The 16,739-nt window shown below is 43.5% G+C and overlaps 1 protein-coding gene across 4 annotated transcripts in view; it reads left to right on the top strand.

Annotated features, from left to right (window-relative positions):
• The window catches only part of SAP30BP (SAP30 binding protein), a 31,522-nt gene extending 15,209 nt beyond the window's left edge, over positions 1–16,313 (top strand). For all 4 annotated transcript variants that reach the window (XM_086624118.1, XM_086624116.1, XM_086624115.1 and 1 more), the window contains 8 exons: positions 2,486–2,528; positions 9,082–9,170; positions 11,695–11,786; positions 12,246–12,306; positions 12,797–12,848; positions 13,244–13,302; positions 14,528–14,612; positions 15,291–16,313. In XM_086624118.1, the coding sequence (XP_086480244.1) occupies positions 2,486–2,528; positions 9,082–9,170; positions 11,695–11,786; positions 12,246–12,306; positions 12,797–12,848; positions 13,244–13,302; positions 14,528–14,612; positions 15,291–15,472 (663 nt within the window). In that variant the 3' untranslated portion in view covers positions 15,473–16,313. The remainder of the gene's footprint in view (positions 1–2,485; positions 2,529–9,081; positions 9,171–11,694; positions 11,787–12,245; positions 12,307–12,796; positions 12,849–13,243; positions 13,303–14,527; positions 14,613–15,290) is intronic.
• The last annotated feature ends 426 nt before the right edge of the window (positions 16,314–16,739 follow it).

Raw genomic sequence — 16,739 nt, forward strand, 5'->3', positions numbered from 1 at the left:
GGATTTTTTTTCTCTTGCCTTTCTGTTCTTGGATGCTGAGAGGACAAGTGGGCAGAAGATGGGAGGGATAATGGAATAATAAATACGGTGCCGGGTAAGAGGAAGGATCAAGAGGTGCTCAGGGACGTGAGGTGCCTATCTCTTCGTCTTCCCTCTCAGTCCACTTAAAACAAAACTTTCACAAGATAAGAGTGCAGGATGTAATTCAGTCAGGGTTGGAACAGAAGCAGCTTCCTCCTTTCACCTCAACAAACATTGCTTGTTGTCTCAAACCAAGGTGAGGAATACTTTTAGTTACATATCTGGCAAGTTCTCCCCATAAAGTGGATGAACAGCCTTCTGGCCACGTGTGTTTGCTGCCTGCTGAGTCACTCTGGGCTGCCTGGACATATGCTTACCTGGTATCTGGAGCTCCATGGACTTCTCCATGCACAAGGACATAGCCTGTGCACAACGTTTGCATGCTAATCTGGATTTGTCCTCACAGCCTGTTCCCACAGAACTGGCCCCGCCTCGCTGGTGGCAAACTGGTGCTCACCATCATAACGCCATGGCGGTGTGGTCGAGGCTCACCACGTTAACGCCGTTTCTGCGTAGGTTTGGGGAAAGCACAGCCTAGATTCCCTGGATTCCTGTCCAGTGTTCTCGCCAAAGAGCTCCTTCTCTTGGCATAAGTTTTCTGCTTTGAAATGTCATGCTTCTGTTTTAATTTTTTTTTCTGCTTATGCTGTTCTTTCTGGAGACCCTGGGAGACGAGGTGTTAATGCCCTACACCAAGTGCCTCAGCCTAGAGGAGCTGGAGCTGTTACACTACAGTCCGTCTCACACAGGGACCTGTGGCCTCGCCAGCTGGCCAGCAAGAAGATGCGTGTTCCTTCGTGTACTTTTTTTCTTTTTCTAAAATAGCTTTAGCCTCGTATTTTTGTGATCCCAGTGTACTTAGGGAGAAACAGTGCTGCTTTTTTTTTTTTTTCTTTTCTTTTTTTTCATGGATGTCTATAAAAAGTTCCCTGTAGCAGTTAGTGCCACACAAAGAATTTGTTTTTCTGCTTCCAGAGGCCTTTGGCTTCTGTGGCAATTGGTGGCTTTTCACTGTGAATTTGGCACAGCCTGTTCCCAGGTCTGGCTGGGTGACCTTGCTGCTTTCTCCTCACCTTGTGCATCTCTCACCTGATTGGAAATGGAGTAAAGGAGGGGGTTCAGAGAGCGGTTACTAAGCAGCAAAGAGGCAGCATTATGTCTGTGTCAGGTTGAATGAATAGCTGCAGTGTTTGGAGGCACTGAGGAATTTTGGAAGCACAGTCCAGTGAGTCACAAAAGGTCTTTTGGAGGGAGGCAGGGGGAAGAAGGCACTGTTGGGATGCAGCTGATACTGTGTCAGAAACTTTAATTGTGCTGAACTTGATATCACTTGTGGCTCTCCTGGGGTCTCAGAAGCACCAAAATATTTGAACATTAGTCTCGATATAGTGAAAGCATATTTAAGAGTGTCTTAACCTACGTGACACCTCCTGCTCAGCACGCTCGGCTGCAAAGATCTGGTGTGCTCCCACAGCTGAAGCTGCCTTAATTTCTATTGGTATATATATTTCTATTGTGTTGAGATCTCCAAACAGAGCATTACAAGTCAGCGGAGGTTGCACTTGAGTTTCTGGTAGAGCAGATTGGCTATATCGCTCCTGGAAAGTAGCAGCCAAGGGAGAACTGATAGTAGGAGAGTTCTTCCAAAATGGGAATACAGGATCTGTGTCACCTCCACATTCCCTGGCATTTTGGTTCGTAGAGGGTTGATCGGCCACAGCCCTGAACAGCACAATTACAGAAGTGGATTCTGGCACCACGTGCGACTGGCAAACCTCGGCGGCCCGGGCCCCTGCAGAGCCCAGGGTGGCTGCGGAGAGCCCATTGGATGCTGCTCTGAAGTTGCTGTGCTCTGCTGCTGGCTCTGGGAGCATTTCAGCTCCTTTCCTGTCACTCTGGGGAATGCATCCTGCTGGCCCTGCTTAGAGGACTGCAAGTTGCACAGGCTGGTGGTAGGCATTCCCAGGGCTTGAGTAGTTTTCTGTGGGCTGGGTCCAGCTTGCACTTAGCGAGCTTTGCTCTGAAACACTGGCTTTTGACTGGTGCCAAGGACCAGTCACCAAAAATGAAGAATCTATGGTTTGATCTGTTTTGAGGAAAGGCTTCAAGTACAGCAGTTTTTGCAGAATTCAAAAGGAGCTGGATGTCCAGGACCCATAGAAACAAAGCCTTATTTCTTTCATTAAATTTAGACTCCAGCTTTGAAAGGAAACAGAGCATCCTGTTAGGCTTTGACTTTCCGTGATACAAACATTGCCCTATTTAGTAACTTGCATTTCATTCTTAATTTTTGTTCTTCTATCTCAGAAGTAATGTGTAAATTTCTAAGGAAATGAACAGTATAGCTTTTTAGATTGGAAGCACACCTTGACTAAAATCTTGTTTCTTTCCCCCTTCCTCCCAGGAATTCTCAGAACTGGAGAAAAGAGATCCTCAGGAGCTAGTTGGTAAGTTTGCTCAGAAGTATTTATTCACACATTTTTTCAAACTAGACTTTCAACGCTCCCGCTCTTATAAAAAACATCTTCACTCTGTCCTGACAATGCTGTAGTTTGAATTATTGCCTGCGATGTTTTATCTCAGTGGAATATTTTCAGTGAAAGTCGTCTTTTGGAAGAAAGGTACCATGCCTAAAAATATGGAAATATTTTTATATATTGCACATCTAAGATGTATGTGTAAAGAGCAGTGTTGGTAGTTTGTCTAAATGAGCTTAAAAACAATAGAGCAGTAGCTTTGTCCAGACACCTCTGTAAGAGCCAATGTAACCAGGAATGATGACAGATGCTTTGATGAGTGGCTTCAAAAACTTACCTAAAATATCCCCTCTTAAATGTGATCCACGTAGCGATTTATAGCTGCTATGTTGACATAGCGTACCGTACGTTTTCTAACAGTTACTGAAACTTATTTGATTTTAGTGACATCTCACTTATTCGTTGCACCATTATTAGATTTGGAAACTTCAGGGTCATCAGCTTGAAAAAGTATCCTCTGCTTGGTCTTTGTAGAGCTGTACAGAAAGTGTATTTTATGTTGAAGCTCTGACTATCTTGAACTAACCCTTTGTTCCTGAGGTTACCAGTACAGTTGTGTGGTAGCATGTAATAATACCATAAAAAAAAAAAAAGAGTATAGAAGTTGCTTCATTATCTATTAAGTCAGCTTGTCAAGGCTCAGCATTATATTTCAGCCACAAGGTGTGATAACTGTAAAATAAGACAGTAAATACTAGGATGCTAAGCTGTGATTCCTCCAACAGCCATCCCTTGGAAGTTTTGAACATAAGTCCTTTTCGGTTGGCTTGCTGAGACTTTGCACCAATCCAACTGTTATATTGAATTTTCAGCCTTTAGAGAGCAAAAGTTCTTTAACCAGTCTCATCACAGAATGCAACAGAGATTGCAACTTTCTCCAAACTACTGATCTGCCTGAAAATGCACACTAGAAACATGGAGGAGACAACAGCGTTGAGGGTAAAAAGTAAAGAGGAGTAACTGAAAACCAGCTGCCCTTCTACTCTCTACTTTACATATGAGTGAAGCTCTGCACATGGAAAGCAACATAGTATGAAGTCCTTTCTTGGTGAAGGTATAAGGGGCACGTCACAATTTTGTTAGTCTCCTTTTCCCTCAGTGACTCCCCATCCACAGGAGATTAGAAGATTCAATTGCATTTGTCTCATGGTAGCCCAGACTTGCCTGCAGGCTTAAAAGCTGCACAGAGGACACTTACTATATTGTCATACACTTCTGAGTGGACGGTGTTGGTGAGCCTGAGACCTGGATATATATATTTTTAATATATTTTTAATATATTGCAATATATTTTTAATATCCTTTCCCAATAGTAGCGCACCCAGAGCAGCGTGTAGGCTAGCGTTGTGCAGAACCAGGTTATTAGAGGTCAGCACGGTTGCCATGCTGGATTCTGTAGGTCTTTTGTGTTAGACCGTATCTTATCTAGTTGAAAAGGAACCGTGGCAAGAACCTTTTGCTTGGTGTAACGTGAGAACCACTCCCTTCCTGGACTTTCAGAGTTAGAATTCTTGGATGGGAAAAGGTGCAGGATTTTCTGACACAAAGCAAGTAACTTCTCTGATCTGGACATCTCAAGTTTTGTCTTATGTCAGTATGTGGAAGTCAAAGTCTTCCTTAGATGGTTTTCTGCAACTGCTTTTTGCATTAAAAGCTTGAGAGTACCTCCAAAGGTAACCTTACGTTGTTCAGCGTCACCTTTGTTAAAGTCTGTGGTTATGCAGTTGCTTAAGTAGAGCATAAATGTAGGCTGCTGCCAAAAATATTTGGTTTATCTCCCCTGGACGCGTGCTAACGTTTGTGTGCCTTGAGCTGGTCTGGGAGTTGGAGCCAGCTGAGATCCACCTTCACTGCTCTTTTGTGGTTTTTTTTACCTCCTCCTGTGAAGCTTCAAGCTGGATCCATTCCCTGATCTGCTAGGTGACACAGAGAAAATAGCAGGCATGAGCAGCTGGGCAGGGCATGGTCCTGTGGTCCTGACTTATGCTGAAGTAGTGATCACATAATCAAAGCCTAAAAGAACGTGAGGGGAGGTTTGCAGCAGTAACTGTCCTATGTTTGAGGAGGAAGTATATGTGAAACTAAGTTTGATAGAGTTCTGCATCAGTGTTGATGTTACAGGTTTTTTGTACGGCTCTGAAGAGTACGTGGTCCTGGCAGGACATTGCATTTGCTGTTTCCTGCAGCCTTGCAAAATCATACTCTTAGGATGCACTTTTTTTGCCCTGAAGTTCTTTGCAGCATGGTTGTTTACCTTTTGGACTGTAAGAAATAGTCTCTCCAGCCCTTAGGATATCTGAGCACAAAGTCAGTGTTGATAAGAGCAGAAAATATGGCTGAGTTGCAGGTCTCTTTCTGCATTTCTCAGCCCACAGAGCAGAAAGGGAACTAGTGTCCTTCCATGGATGGGTGACTCACTGGCATGTTGTTGCCTCCAGTTCTTCCCTCTGATTTGGCTGATCTGGTGCCAGGAAATCGGAAACCCACACACCCTGGTTTATGCCAAGCAGACTTGTTTAGAGTGCCAAAGAATGTAGTTTTAGAGACCGGGCACCACTGGTTTGCCCGTCTCCAGGTCTCCAGGGGAAAGCCGTGCCCCTCTGATCACCCTTTCCAGGTCTTTGCTTGTTTTTTGCATAGTGTGACCTTTACAGACAAACTGGCACCCGATACTGGCTCTAATCCCCTGTGGCTGCTTAAGACGCAGTTTACAAGCGAACCTTGAAGGGAACAGGAGTTCTTAATCCTACCTGAGGAGCAGTTTTTCACTGAGTGCTGAGGCAAGAAGCTTTACCAGACCTCAGATGATCCAAACCCCCATCTGTCCAGGTACAGCCAGCTCTCTATTCCTGAAATATACTTTGAAAACATGCCTAACTGTCTATAGGAAACAAAGCTCCCGTGTGCCCCCCATCCATGTGTCCAGTGTAGCCTTTGGACTGTGAGTGGTTGTTTCATTCTGGAAGGAACTGAGTGCCCAGTTTGTGCTGTGACACTCTCTCCTGCTATGCAGTATGTCTTTGTTGGATATGCTGGTCGGATAACCTATGTATCTGAAACTGAAGCATGTTAAATGTAGCATTTCCATTGAATTATCTGCCTCACCAAGATCTGGCAAGCAGAAATCCTCCACTGACTACTGAGATGCTGAATCTTTGCTAGGAACCCCCGATAGCTGGCTGTGCTTTGGGCTCCTACGCAGAGCCTGGGAGCAGCTCGACATCTTGGCCTTGCCGCAGCGCGTGCGCTGGCTGCACAAAAAGCTGCAAGCGCCTATTGCCTCTGCTGCTGACATTTTTAACGTTTGGGTCAGCTTGTGGAAGGAGAACGTACAGACTAAGCACCAGTGGCTGCGTCCTTCAGCAGCAGGATGCTTGAGTTGCAGACCTGGCAGGGCATTGGCTCCTGCTTTCTTGAACACCCATCTGAGCCTTGGGATCTGCTTTATGGCCTTAGTTCTTTACCTGGACTGCGAATCTGATTACAGGAAGATATTTACCTACTGTGAGCCAGAATCTGGGTGTGCCCATAGTGATTAACCGTGCCAACAGCCAACTTCCTGAGGTCCCCACATGGAGATCCTCCAGGCTGGGAGCCAGCATATCACAGGCCCAATTAGAGGCTGCAGCCAGTGTCGCTACCTGTGAGTCATGTAAAAGTAAAACTTTGATCTCGGCAGAAATAACAGGATGCACAAAGCAGTTGGACGTATCCTGTGAGGACACACCTTGTTGTTAGCTGTCCATCTGCTTTTACCACTGTGCGGGCAGCGGAAGGCTGGTCTTGGGACTTTGAAAGCACAAAATCATATACAGGAGCTTGTGGCCATATGTGCAAATTCCAGGATTACCTTGAATGATAATCCCAGCTACCCCTTTCTCTAGGGAAAGACCTGGTGGGAAGAGGCTGTGGAATTGGCCATTCTGCTGTCTGTTTGGGAGGAAGTTTGAGGACTGCTCGAGGGCATGGATAATTTGCACTTCCTTACTGTAAAATAAGCCTGAAGGGGTTAAACTCATTCTGTTCTTTCTAATGATGTGGCATCTCAGTCTGATTGCAAAGTGATGAAATAACTGAGTAATGATGAATGTTTGTCTGCTCGCTTTGTGAGATGGAACAAGGTGCACGTAGCCTCACTGCTGACTCAGTCTTCAGCTGCGTACAGCTATGGTGGGATCACAGTAGACAAAGATGTCTTGGATCCAGTTCCTTGTGAGGCATCCAGAGATGACTTCCCCCACCCGTATAATGTTGATAAACGGTTGTTTTCACATGGCACAAACAAAAGAGCCAATGAGCACCAAAACCTGAAAAGTCATGGGTCAAAATGTATTGTCTCGTTGGGAGTTCTTGTTCCTCCTCCAGTATTATTTCTGTTTCACAGGAGCTTTGAATCAATTGCTGAACATACTTTTATGACTTTGAGTTATTTGATGCTAGACGGAGTTCTTACCCATAATTCCTGGGTTTATAGGAGGCCACAATTCCCCTTCCCATAAATGTTTTGTTTCTCTGTGACTCTTCTGGTCATCTGCAAAGATAAGGAGCCTCTGAGATGTCTGTCTCGGAACTAGGCTTGATTTTTTTTTTTTTTAATTCTTTTTTAAGGTCCTTTCTTTTTCTTACGAAGTCTGGATTTGGTGGCGCTTTTTTTTTGACATTTCTGCTGATGTTTTGAATCTCTTAAGCCATTAATCAGCTTTCACCTTTTCCGGAAAACCGAGTGTGCTATTATGAACATTTCTGTCTATTTGCTGCTGTCTCTCTGGGTTCCTGAAACTCTAATTAAACCAGAGGCTTCCCCATCCCACCAGCAGCTGTAACTATGACAAATGTCTGCCTTGTTGTCAGGGAGCTCCAGTTTGCCTGCCTTTCTGTAGGGGCTCTGGCAAGCTTTCCTTCTTCCATAGAGGCACACTTAGTAAATGCCAAAGGACGCTTTTTGTTCATTACTGGCAACTGCTGAAGAATTTAACCCTCGGCAACATCTTGAACAAATAGAATGAGTGGTCGCCTGCCAGCTTTGCATCTGCAAAGGATATTGTCCTCAGTGCTTTACATTTTTACAAAAGAAATGGAAACTGTAGTAGCACTGAACATATGTAGTGTTGATTATCTGTAGCTATCCATGCTCTGTGCTGGAAGGCAGGAGAGCATGCTGAGTTCAAACGCTGGTGTCTGTCCTTTGGGCCCTCTGGGCTTTAGTCAAAGGAGCTGAGCTTGAGTTTGCTGGAACTGCAGTTCAGGCAGCTTGTACTGAGGAATATATAATTGAGGAGCCACAAATGTGAACAGCTTGCCCGATATGTCTTCTGTGCTGGTGTCAGGTCTCTTTTATCCACTACAGACTGCAACTCTGGGATGTGTTCCCTGTACAAATTACGATTTAAAACAATCCCAGCTGCTTAAATGTGGCACAAATCTCTGCTCCAAGACTTGGCTAGAAAACTGCCTAGGTTTTCCATAACTGAATGGGAAAGTAGCAAGCAACAGGGGGGAAACACGGCAGTTTCTTTCGCTGATAACTCTGTAAACTGGTCTTTACAGAGCAATTGGGTACTCTAACAGTATATCCCAGCACAAACAGCTGTAGAAATCTGGCAATCTGTGCTGGTCTGTTCTCAGTCCTGCAGAATGAGTTGTTCTTCTAGCAATAGTCTGACTCTGTAAGCAAAGATCAAAATGCTTGTTAAGGAAAAGTTAACTTAAAGATGAAATGTAAGTTCTTGTGGTTAACTCCTGACAGCCTTGGGGAGGGTTGTTCCCTTCATGAAATGTTTTGGTTCATGTAGGTAGGTCTTGAAATAAATAGGACACAAACTGATTACCTCCCAGCAATGAGCCAGGCTGCTTTGGATTGATCTCATGATCCTCCACATACATGGTCTGATTCTTTCTCTGAGAGTGTCCTGGCACGAGTTTTGTCAGAGACTCCAGATTGTCTAAGCTGTTCAGAGCAGGACTTTAAAGTGCGTGTGGAAGACCTGGAGTAGTGGAGGACTCGGTATGTGGTGCACAGTGCAGGGGTTTAGAGATACATTCCACAAACCAACCTTTGTTCCTCTGAAGACTCTTTGCCTTTGAGAATCTTATCAACAATTGCAGCTGGAGCGGGAAGTAGCTCAGCTTTTCACATTCCCATTCTGGGCTGAAGACACCCCTGAAAATAAAGCTTTAAGCAGAGCTGACACAGCCGTGTAGCTGACACAGAGCCACAGTACAAGGTAGATTTACATAAAGCGTCACATCCCTCTTCTAATGACCTAACCTTTGGGTTAGTTGCATCTTGCTAAGCACTATGAAAACAGCATGAGTACCAGTTGCAGCATTCCTCTGTTACCTTTACCTGTCGGTTTTCAGTGATGGAGTAGCACTAGCAAGGACATAAAACAAATTTAATGACTTGTGTGGCTTAAATTCCCTTCAGTATTGCCACAACTCATGCCCAGTTTGCTCTCCACAGCTTCTTTTTCAGAGAGAGTGCGGAACATGTCTCCAGATGAGATCAAAATCCCTCCTGAGCCTCCTGGCAGATGTTCTAACCACTTGCAGGTTGGTATAAGTCCACTTTATTTTTTTTTAAAAGGCTTGCAATTCAGTAGGGAGGGGGTATATTTGGGAATTCTGCTCAGTATTTTTGTACAAGTCAGAAATCCAGCATTAAAGCTGGGTTTTACCGCACCAAGTTCACGAATGCACTGTGTTAGTGCTTTAGACTGTACAGCAGTTCTGGTTTAGGAAGCTCGAAGCAGCTTAAAGCTGTTTTCCAGTCTCTGTGGGTTCCTTATGCTGTCAAATGGCTCTCGATCCCACCAGTGACACTGAAGCAATGTTTACTGTGAAGGCTGCTATCCTCTTACCTCAGCAGATTCAGTTCTGCAGGAAAGAACAAATCATTGTTTTTTCTATAGGGGCCTGAGACTCCCCTAACTGGAAGAGTTGAGACAGCATTGACTGGATTCCTTTTCCACCTACATATCTCTAGATGATAAACATTTAGAGGGAAGGCTAGTAACTTCGAGACAGCAAAAGAAAACAAACGCGTGTTTTCTCTGGTGCACACCCAAATAATTGCAGTAACCAACTCTGCAATAACGTTCTGCTCTGTTCTCCGGCTCCTGATGGAGAGCAAATGAATGAGTAGAGGCTGCTGTTTCCTATCATCCATTTGAGTTTTAACTGCAGTTATCTGTCCAGTAGAAATACAAGTAAAGACTCACTTCTGGAATGCTGTGTGAAGTATGCACTAATGTGCAATGGTGATTCAGAATGACTCACCATCCAGATCAGCTTTCTTCTTCTCTGCAGTGTACCTGGGCACACCCATTCCTCCTCTTGGGCTGTAGGAGGATTTTACTGCTCTGACATCAATGAATTAGAGTGCATTAGATCTGAGGAATGCACAGACCTTGAGAGCAGAGACAGAATAAAGCAGATTTTCTTCCCCTTTGACAGCAGTTTGCTATGTTAAATCAAAGGAGAACTTGTCCTCTGTTAGCAGGTCAAGCCACATCTTAGAGTGCTTTGAGCAAGGAGACAAGATTGTTCTTCAGAGATGCAAAACGTTCTAGGCTTTTCACTCTTGGTTTGCTCTTTCCTTTTGTCAGATTATTCCTCTAATAAACTGTATCTTGAACTCTGCCAAAGGGAGTATTTCTTATTATAAAGTTGACTGAGTAGTTCCCCATCTGTGGACTTTATGAACCATATTGCACCTCCATAGGGAGGGGACGGAAGGGAACACCTATTCATTCATTTCTGCTCCTCAAATTCATCTTTTTGCAGTTGTTCCTTCAAACCTTATGATGTGTACACTCGATGTGGACATTGTGTAATTGCTTCTTGCTGATTTTGTGAGGACCTGATGAAAATTTACCTTATAAAGCTTTTTTTAAGGTTAATGAAATAAGAGTTTCATGTCAGCTTTTAACAATCCTTTTTTATTCAGGCATCAGAACCACCCTTAGACAATAGTCAGTTCTGTAGCTGAATTGACCATCCATATGGAGGGAGACATGAAGTGACTTGTCCAGAAGCAACAAAGGAAAATTGACTCAACTCTCCCATCCTGCAAGACGGAAGACCTAGCCTCTGGTCTGATTTTTATATGCCTCGTGTACATGACGAATTTGTGTCAAAAAGAAAAGACAAGAGAAATTACTGAGAATATTCTCCTAGTAGTACCACTGAAATTTGTTTCCTCTGAAAGCTTCTGCTTTTACTATCCCTTCAACATCACCAGAGTAAAAATGCTTTTAAGGTCTTTCACTATATTGCTGAGAAAGGAAAATAAAATCATGTTTATTTTTAAATCTTTCAGTCTTTGGAGAGCAGACTGCTTGACATTTCTAACCTGAGTCAGTTAAGTTACCTTTTGCAGGGACTTGTGGCTTCTTTAAGATGTCCATAGACTTCATAACTATGTGAGTGATCTGCAAAGAGAAGCTGATTCCATCAAACTGGCCACTTATGTCCATAGACTTCATAACTATGTGAGTGATCTGCAAAGAGAAGCTGATTCCATCAAACTGGCCACTTGTGCACAAGCAGGAGTTTACAAGTGTGTTGTTCCTAAGAGCATTTGGCTGCCAGGAGACACCACCTGCAATACCTGATGATCACATTTGGTTTAGTTCTCCAGCAGACATGCATGACTGGGTCTGGAGGTGGGTGTGATGGTCACTGTAAGTTGTGGGAGAACCTTTGTGGATCTCACCTGCCCCTCTTGGAGCTGGCTTCTGCTTCTCTACAGTCATTGCTATGAAGGGAATCAACAGACCAAGAGGAAGAAGTGTGCACTACTGCCTCAAATGCAAATCTTCAATCACTGAAGCCTTCAGAAAGTGCAAAAATCAGCTCCTTTACCCATCCAGACAGTGCATGAAGATACTTTCAGACCTAAAGGAGGGAATGTCTGTACTAATCAACCTGCCTGACCTTATGGGAGAGGCGGAATCCTTGTTCCGTGCAAGGAGGTCACTGATTCAGTTGGCTTGTTTCCACCTGTACGCTTCTGATGGTCAGCTGCTGTGCTCCTCCTGTCGTACTGGCTCACTCTGTAATTTTTCTCCCTTAGGATAAAATTCAAAAGCTGTATGAGAGGAAAATAAAAGAGGGCATGGATATGAACTTGATCATTCAGAGGAAAAAGGAGTTCCGCAACCCCAGGTGAGCCACTGTCTTTCCTGTGTGACCAAACACTGCAGAGCAAATTCCAAGAACTTTCTGCTTTGTTGGAGTTGTAGCAGGATCCTGAGCAAGAAGTATAACTGCTTACAAAAATGAGAAAGATAATTTGATTGCAACTGAAACAGTAAAAACTCTCCTTTGTGTTCTGTGATGCAACAACTAGAGTTTGTGTGTTGCTGAGATTTTAATGTACAGGCTTTGGATGAAGTATTTTAGAAGACGTGTCTGTTCTGAGAGTTGGGAAATTAATTTGGGGAGAGCGGGAAATAACGTGGTTAATGGCATGCCACATCCATCGTAGCAAGCGTAGCTTCCCAGGTTCTGATTTTACTCTTGCAGCGTGAGGAGGTGACAACCTCTTCCTGCTTACGAATCTGAAACACTTTGTTTACTTCTAGCTCACTGTCTCTGTTCTGAGCTCTTGCCTTTCCTTTGCAGCATCTATGAAAAGCTGATTCAGTTTTGTTCGATTGATGAACTCGGTACAAATTATCCAAAGGTGAGGTACAGTACTTTTGACTGGCAAGGGGGTGGGTAAAAGATAATGTCGGAGTGTAAGGTCTTACCTCAGGCTTTCTGGAGCCTGCTTGTTTAGAGGCCCTTTAAGGGAACTTTAGTCTGATCCTCTGCATTGAAATGAACGTTTTTGTGTGGCACTGAGCCTCAGTGCCTCCATCTTTACTGTAATTATTCTGAACAAAAACTGCCGAAGGGTGTAGCTACACGTGAAACTCCTTGAGGGGGGATAGAAGCTGAGCAGCAGAAAAATGCCTGACTTATCCTAGCATCCTTCTAACTTCAAAGCTGTTTCTTAGTTCACAACAGAACATGGTCCTATAAAGGGAGGTCTGATGTGATCCTTGTGTCACTGGGATACAGGAATAAATCAGTAATGAATATCATCCATGCACGGAAGTACATAAAACTTTTGAACTGGGTTTTGTGTGTATGTGGAAACAGCCCTCATCTGGCTTATTTTTTTTCTTTAGGACATGTTTGATCCTCATGGCTGGTCAGAGGATTCATATTATGAGGCACTAGGTAATTCCAGGAAGTCTTTTTTGTCCTAACTTAGCTCTTTGTGTTTTGTAGTTAATTAACTGCGCTAGAGCCTTCACTTCTTTTATAAATGAGAAGTCATCACATGCTGCTCCTTAACTGCTTCATTCTGGTTGGATGTGCCTGAATGTTATTGATGCTTCATCAGTCTGGAAAACCTTTTCATTTAAATTGGTTCTTCAGTGTTTTCATCTCTTAAATCATCAATTTAATGCAGTAATGCTTTGATTAAAAAGCAGTAGTTAGTTTCATGGCAGCGTAATTTTCTATACACAATTTGAAGGTTTTGATTGTTTGTGATGGGAAGTGTGTGAGTGAGAGAGAACTATGGATTTTTACTGTTCCTAGTGCTTCTTGTAACTTCTGGTCTTTCTCAGCTAAAGCCCAGAAGATTGAAATGGACAAATTGGAGAAGGCCAAGAAGGAGCGCACAAAGGTAGCAATTCAAAACGAAAGGAGATGGAGATGCGGGGTTCTTGTTTGTTTCCCTGCTGAATTTTGTTTTGTTGCTTTGCTGTTTCTCATGAACTGTGCTCTGTGCTAATACTGTTTTGTTTCTCCTTGATTCTGTCCTTCTCATACGTCTTTTTCCAGGCTGCACAGATCAAGTTGTTTGCCCTTCCTTACAGGTCCATTTCGCTAGGTTGTTTGTTCGTCTGGATTTCCCTCTGTATTGTCAGTATTTTTAAACCAAAACTCTTAAAATGGTCTCCAGTAAGACAGATACAGACAAGATAATGCATAAAGAACAGCTTTTTTCTTAATCTGTGACATTTTGCCTGATGGCATAGCCTTGTTACAGCTTAATTTCTTCACCATATATCATTGTGAGACAGTATCTGCTTTCTGTTCTCCTTCATATTGCCTTCTTGCATCTCATTTCCAGAAATGTTTGGCCTATTTTAACTTTAACTGGGCTTGTGGCAAAATGTACATTCTTATGTACCCCCCTGCCCCAAAAGAACACAGACAGGCTTTGGAAGATTTTATTCCTGTCCTTCAGTGGTGTTGCCTTTAAGCTAGTGCGGGCTTTAAAAAACTGTCTAGTGTTAGAGATTGCCATCTAACCTTGCGGAAAGCTCTTTCCATATTCAGTATGTGGAGGTATCTTTTTTCTTGCAGTGCATGCTGTTTCTTGCTACTTGTTTTGGTTTTTTGCACAGTAACCCAGGTATCTGATTACGTCCTTGCCCATATCTGCAGTTTTGAAAATACAAGACTGCATGCTGTTGTAGCTCGTTGCTAGGTTTCCTGCTGTGATGCAGTCGCAATAAATCGAGCAGGTAGAGACTTGTCTTACCTGTTTCTTAAAGGAAAAAGAACAACTTCTAACTGTATAAATACGTTCTTTAATGACCAGGATCTGTCCTTTCTGAGCTATATCAAATTCCTATGCTTGTGCCAGTTAACACACGCATTTTTATCAGATCTGTCTTAGGAGCTGAGTTGCAGGAATCCTTAATGATCATGACTTCAGTATGCTTTGGCCTGAGATCTACGTCTGTCTTGCTGCATGACAGTCAGCTTGGAGGCCAGTGTCTCACATGACACTAAAGCTATTCTTTAAAAACATAGAGAGGCCATGTGGGTTCAAAAAAGGCTGTGTGTATTAACACTTCGTTTTTATCTTCTCCCCTTTCTCCATGTCTGTCCCTTCCCAGATTGAATTTGTGACTGGCACTAAAAAGGGTACAACAACAAGCGCAGCCTCTACAACAACCACAACTGCCAGTACCACTGTGGGAGGTAAGAACAGTTGTGATTGTATCTATTAAGCTGCAGTAATGCTGGGATTAGTGCTTCCTAGAAACGCAGAAGGCTCCTTATTCATTGTGCATATAATGGCAAGAAAGTGTTTCTTCTAGGGGTTGACAGAGTAGCTTTCCTCTAGTCCCTGTATCCGATGACCGTCCTTTTGGAATGAAAGACTAGAGACAGGTGGGATAGTGAAGAGATTTATCAATGGGTCAAGAAACCTGCTGATGTCTATGGCTGTAGAGTGTTTTTGGGTCTAATGCATCTCAAGAGATTCAGAAAGACTGAAAATCATTCTCTGCCTGCAGCCTGCCTTTTAAAGTGGGAGGAAGGGAGAAAAAACACAGGAGGCTCAGTGTGTCTTGTGCCCATACCTGAGCAACTGAGATCTGTGCGCTCTGTTAAAATTAAATATGCTTTGGGGCAGGGAGTGAACCTGTCTCCTATTTGGCTGGAGTTCAGGTGTAGAGTTTTACTTTGAGTCTTGAGGTATCAAGTAGTCTTTCCTCTTCAACACTTACTGGTAGTGTATGCTGAAATTTATCTGAGGGAAAGCTGTCTAGTCAAGCAGTGGTGTATTAACAGTTGACAAGACAGGGTGTTAGGAAGGGATTGGTGTCCTTTAACATAATGCTAATCCTTCTTTGCTTGATTTAATCAAATTCACAGATGCCCAGAAGAGGAAGAGCAAGTGGGACTCGGCCATCCCTGTAACGACGATAGCTCAGCCCACCATCCTCACCACTACTGCAACTCTGCCAGGCGTTGTCACAGTGACAACCAGCGCAAGTGGATCCAAAACTACAGTCATATCGGCTGTTGGCACCATTGTGAAAAAGGCAAAGCAGTGACTGGTGTGCTGGGCCTGGATTTTTGGACTTAATTGTCATTGAAGCCATTGTTCTCGGAAGGGAGGGGTAGCTTTCGCCTTTGGTAAAAGATGACAAGATTCTTTGAAACAGACCACAGTTCCCTTTTGAAGGCGTGGGGGCAGGAGCAGGCATGCCAGCTGTGTGCCCACAGGAATGGACCTCTGCCTAAAATGCCTCTGTCTTTTCTTGCTGTGGGAAGAGCCAGTCTGTGTGTGTTGTGCTGGAGGAAGGTGGTATCTGGATCAGCCTGTAAAAGTTAGCTTATTAAATTGCTGCGTTAGGTGGTTCTTTCCTACTTGCAAATCTGGTTTGGGGAGGAAAAGGCAAGTAGCGAAGGAATATCAGTATCACCCTCGTGTATTCCAGGTCACGCTCAGAGGCTGCGAGCAGCTTGTGATAGGTACCTCCCTCATGTGTGCTCACCCAGTTCCAAGGGAATTAAAGCAGAAACGATTGATCAGTGTCCATCTTCAGATGTGTAGCAGAGACTTGAAGTGATCTGCATCTATGAGTGCAGACTCGCTCCTTGTTATAGTGCTGTCACCTGTACCTCTGTGCATATCAGTGTAGACCTTAGCGACCGTGTGTTAAATAGCTGAACTGCTGAGGAAACTGTGCTGAAGTACTCTTCGTTCATCTTGCAGGGATGGAGATTTCTATGCAGAACTCTTAAGCTGTAGAGGTTTAATTTGTGAACTCATTTGCAAAGATGACTCTTCCATTGCCATGGAATGAGACTGGACAGCAGATAAGCAGAGTGTCTGATATTGATGTACTGTGAAATGCACACATGACAGTTACTGCTTGCTCCACTGTTGTGAAAAAGTATTTTCAGTTGAAAATTTTATTGTATAAATCTTCTTACCTGTGTAGCAAAAAATTATTATAAAAATGGAAAAGTCTTTAAAAAAACCCTGGTGTAATTCACGTGTCTGCATTTCTCATCTTGGCAAGGGAGAATCGGTATCATTTGTTGTGCTTTGGTTTGCAGATACCGTTAGGTCAGTATGTAATAATTCCATGAGACTGGGAGTTCCAAACTTAAATAGTTTTAAAACATATTAAGCACTTTGTCTTGCCAGTCATTTTAGCTTTAAAAAAAATCACCTATGTATCCAGGAATGTTCATGGGGGAGAAACCAGGGGGCCGATGATACTGTAGCATGGGAAATTGGGGAGATGGTGGAATTCCTATTTTTTTAAAGCAATGAAATATTGAAAGACGTGAAAATAGCAAGATGGAAAC

The sequence above is a fragment of the Tauraco erythrolophus genome, chromosome 20, assembly GCF_009769465.1.
Source record: "Tauraco erythrolophus isolate bTauEry1 chromosome 20, bTauEry1.pri, whole genome shotgun sequence".
Taxonomy (NCBI): Eukaryota; Metazoa; Chordata; class Aves; order Musophagiformes; family Musophagidae; genus Tauraco; species Tauraco erythrolophus.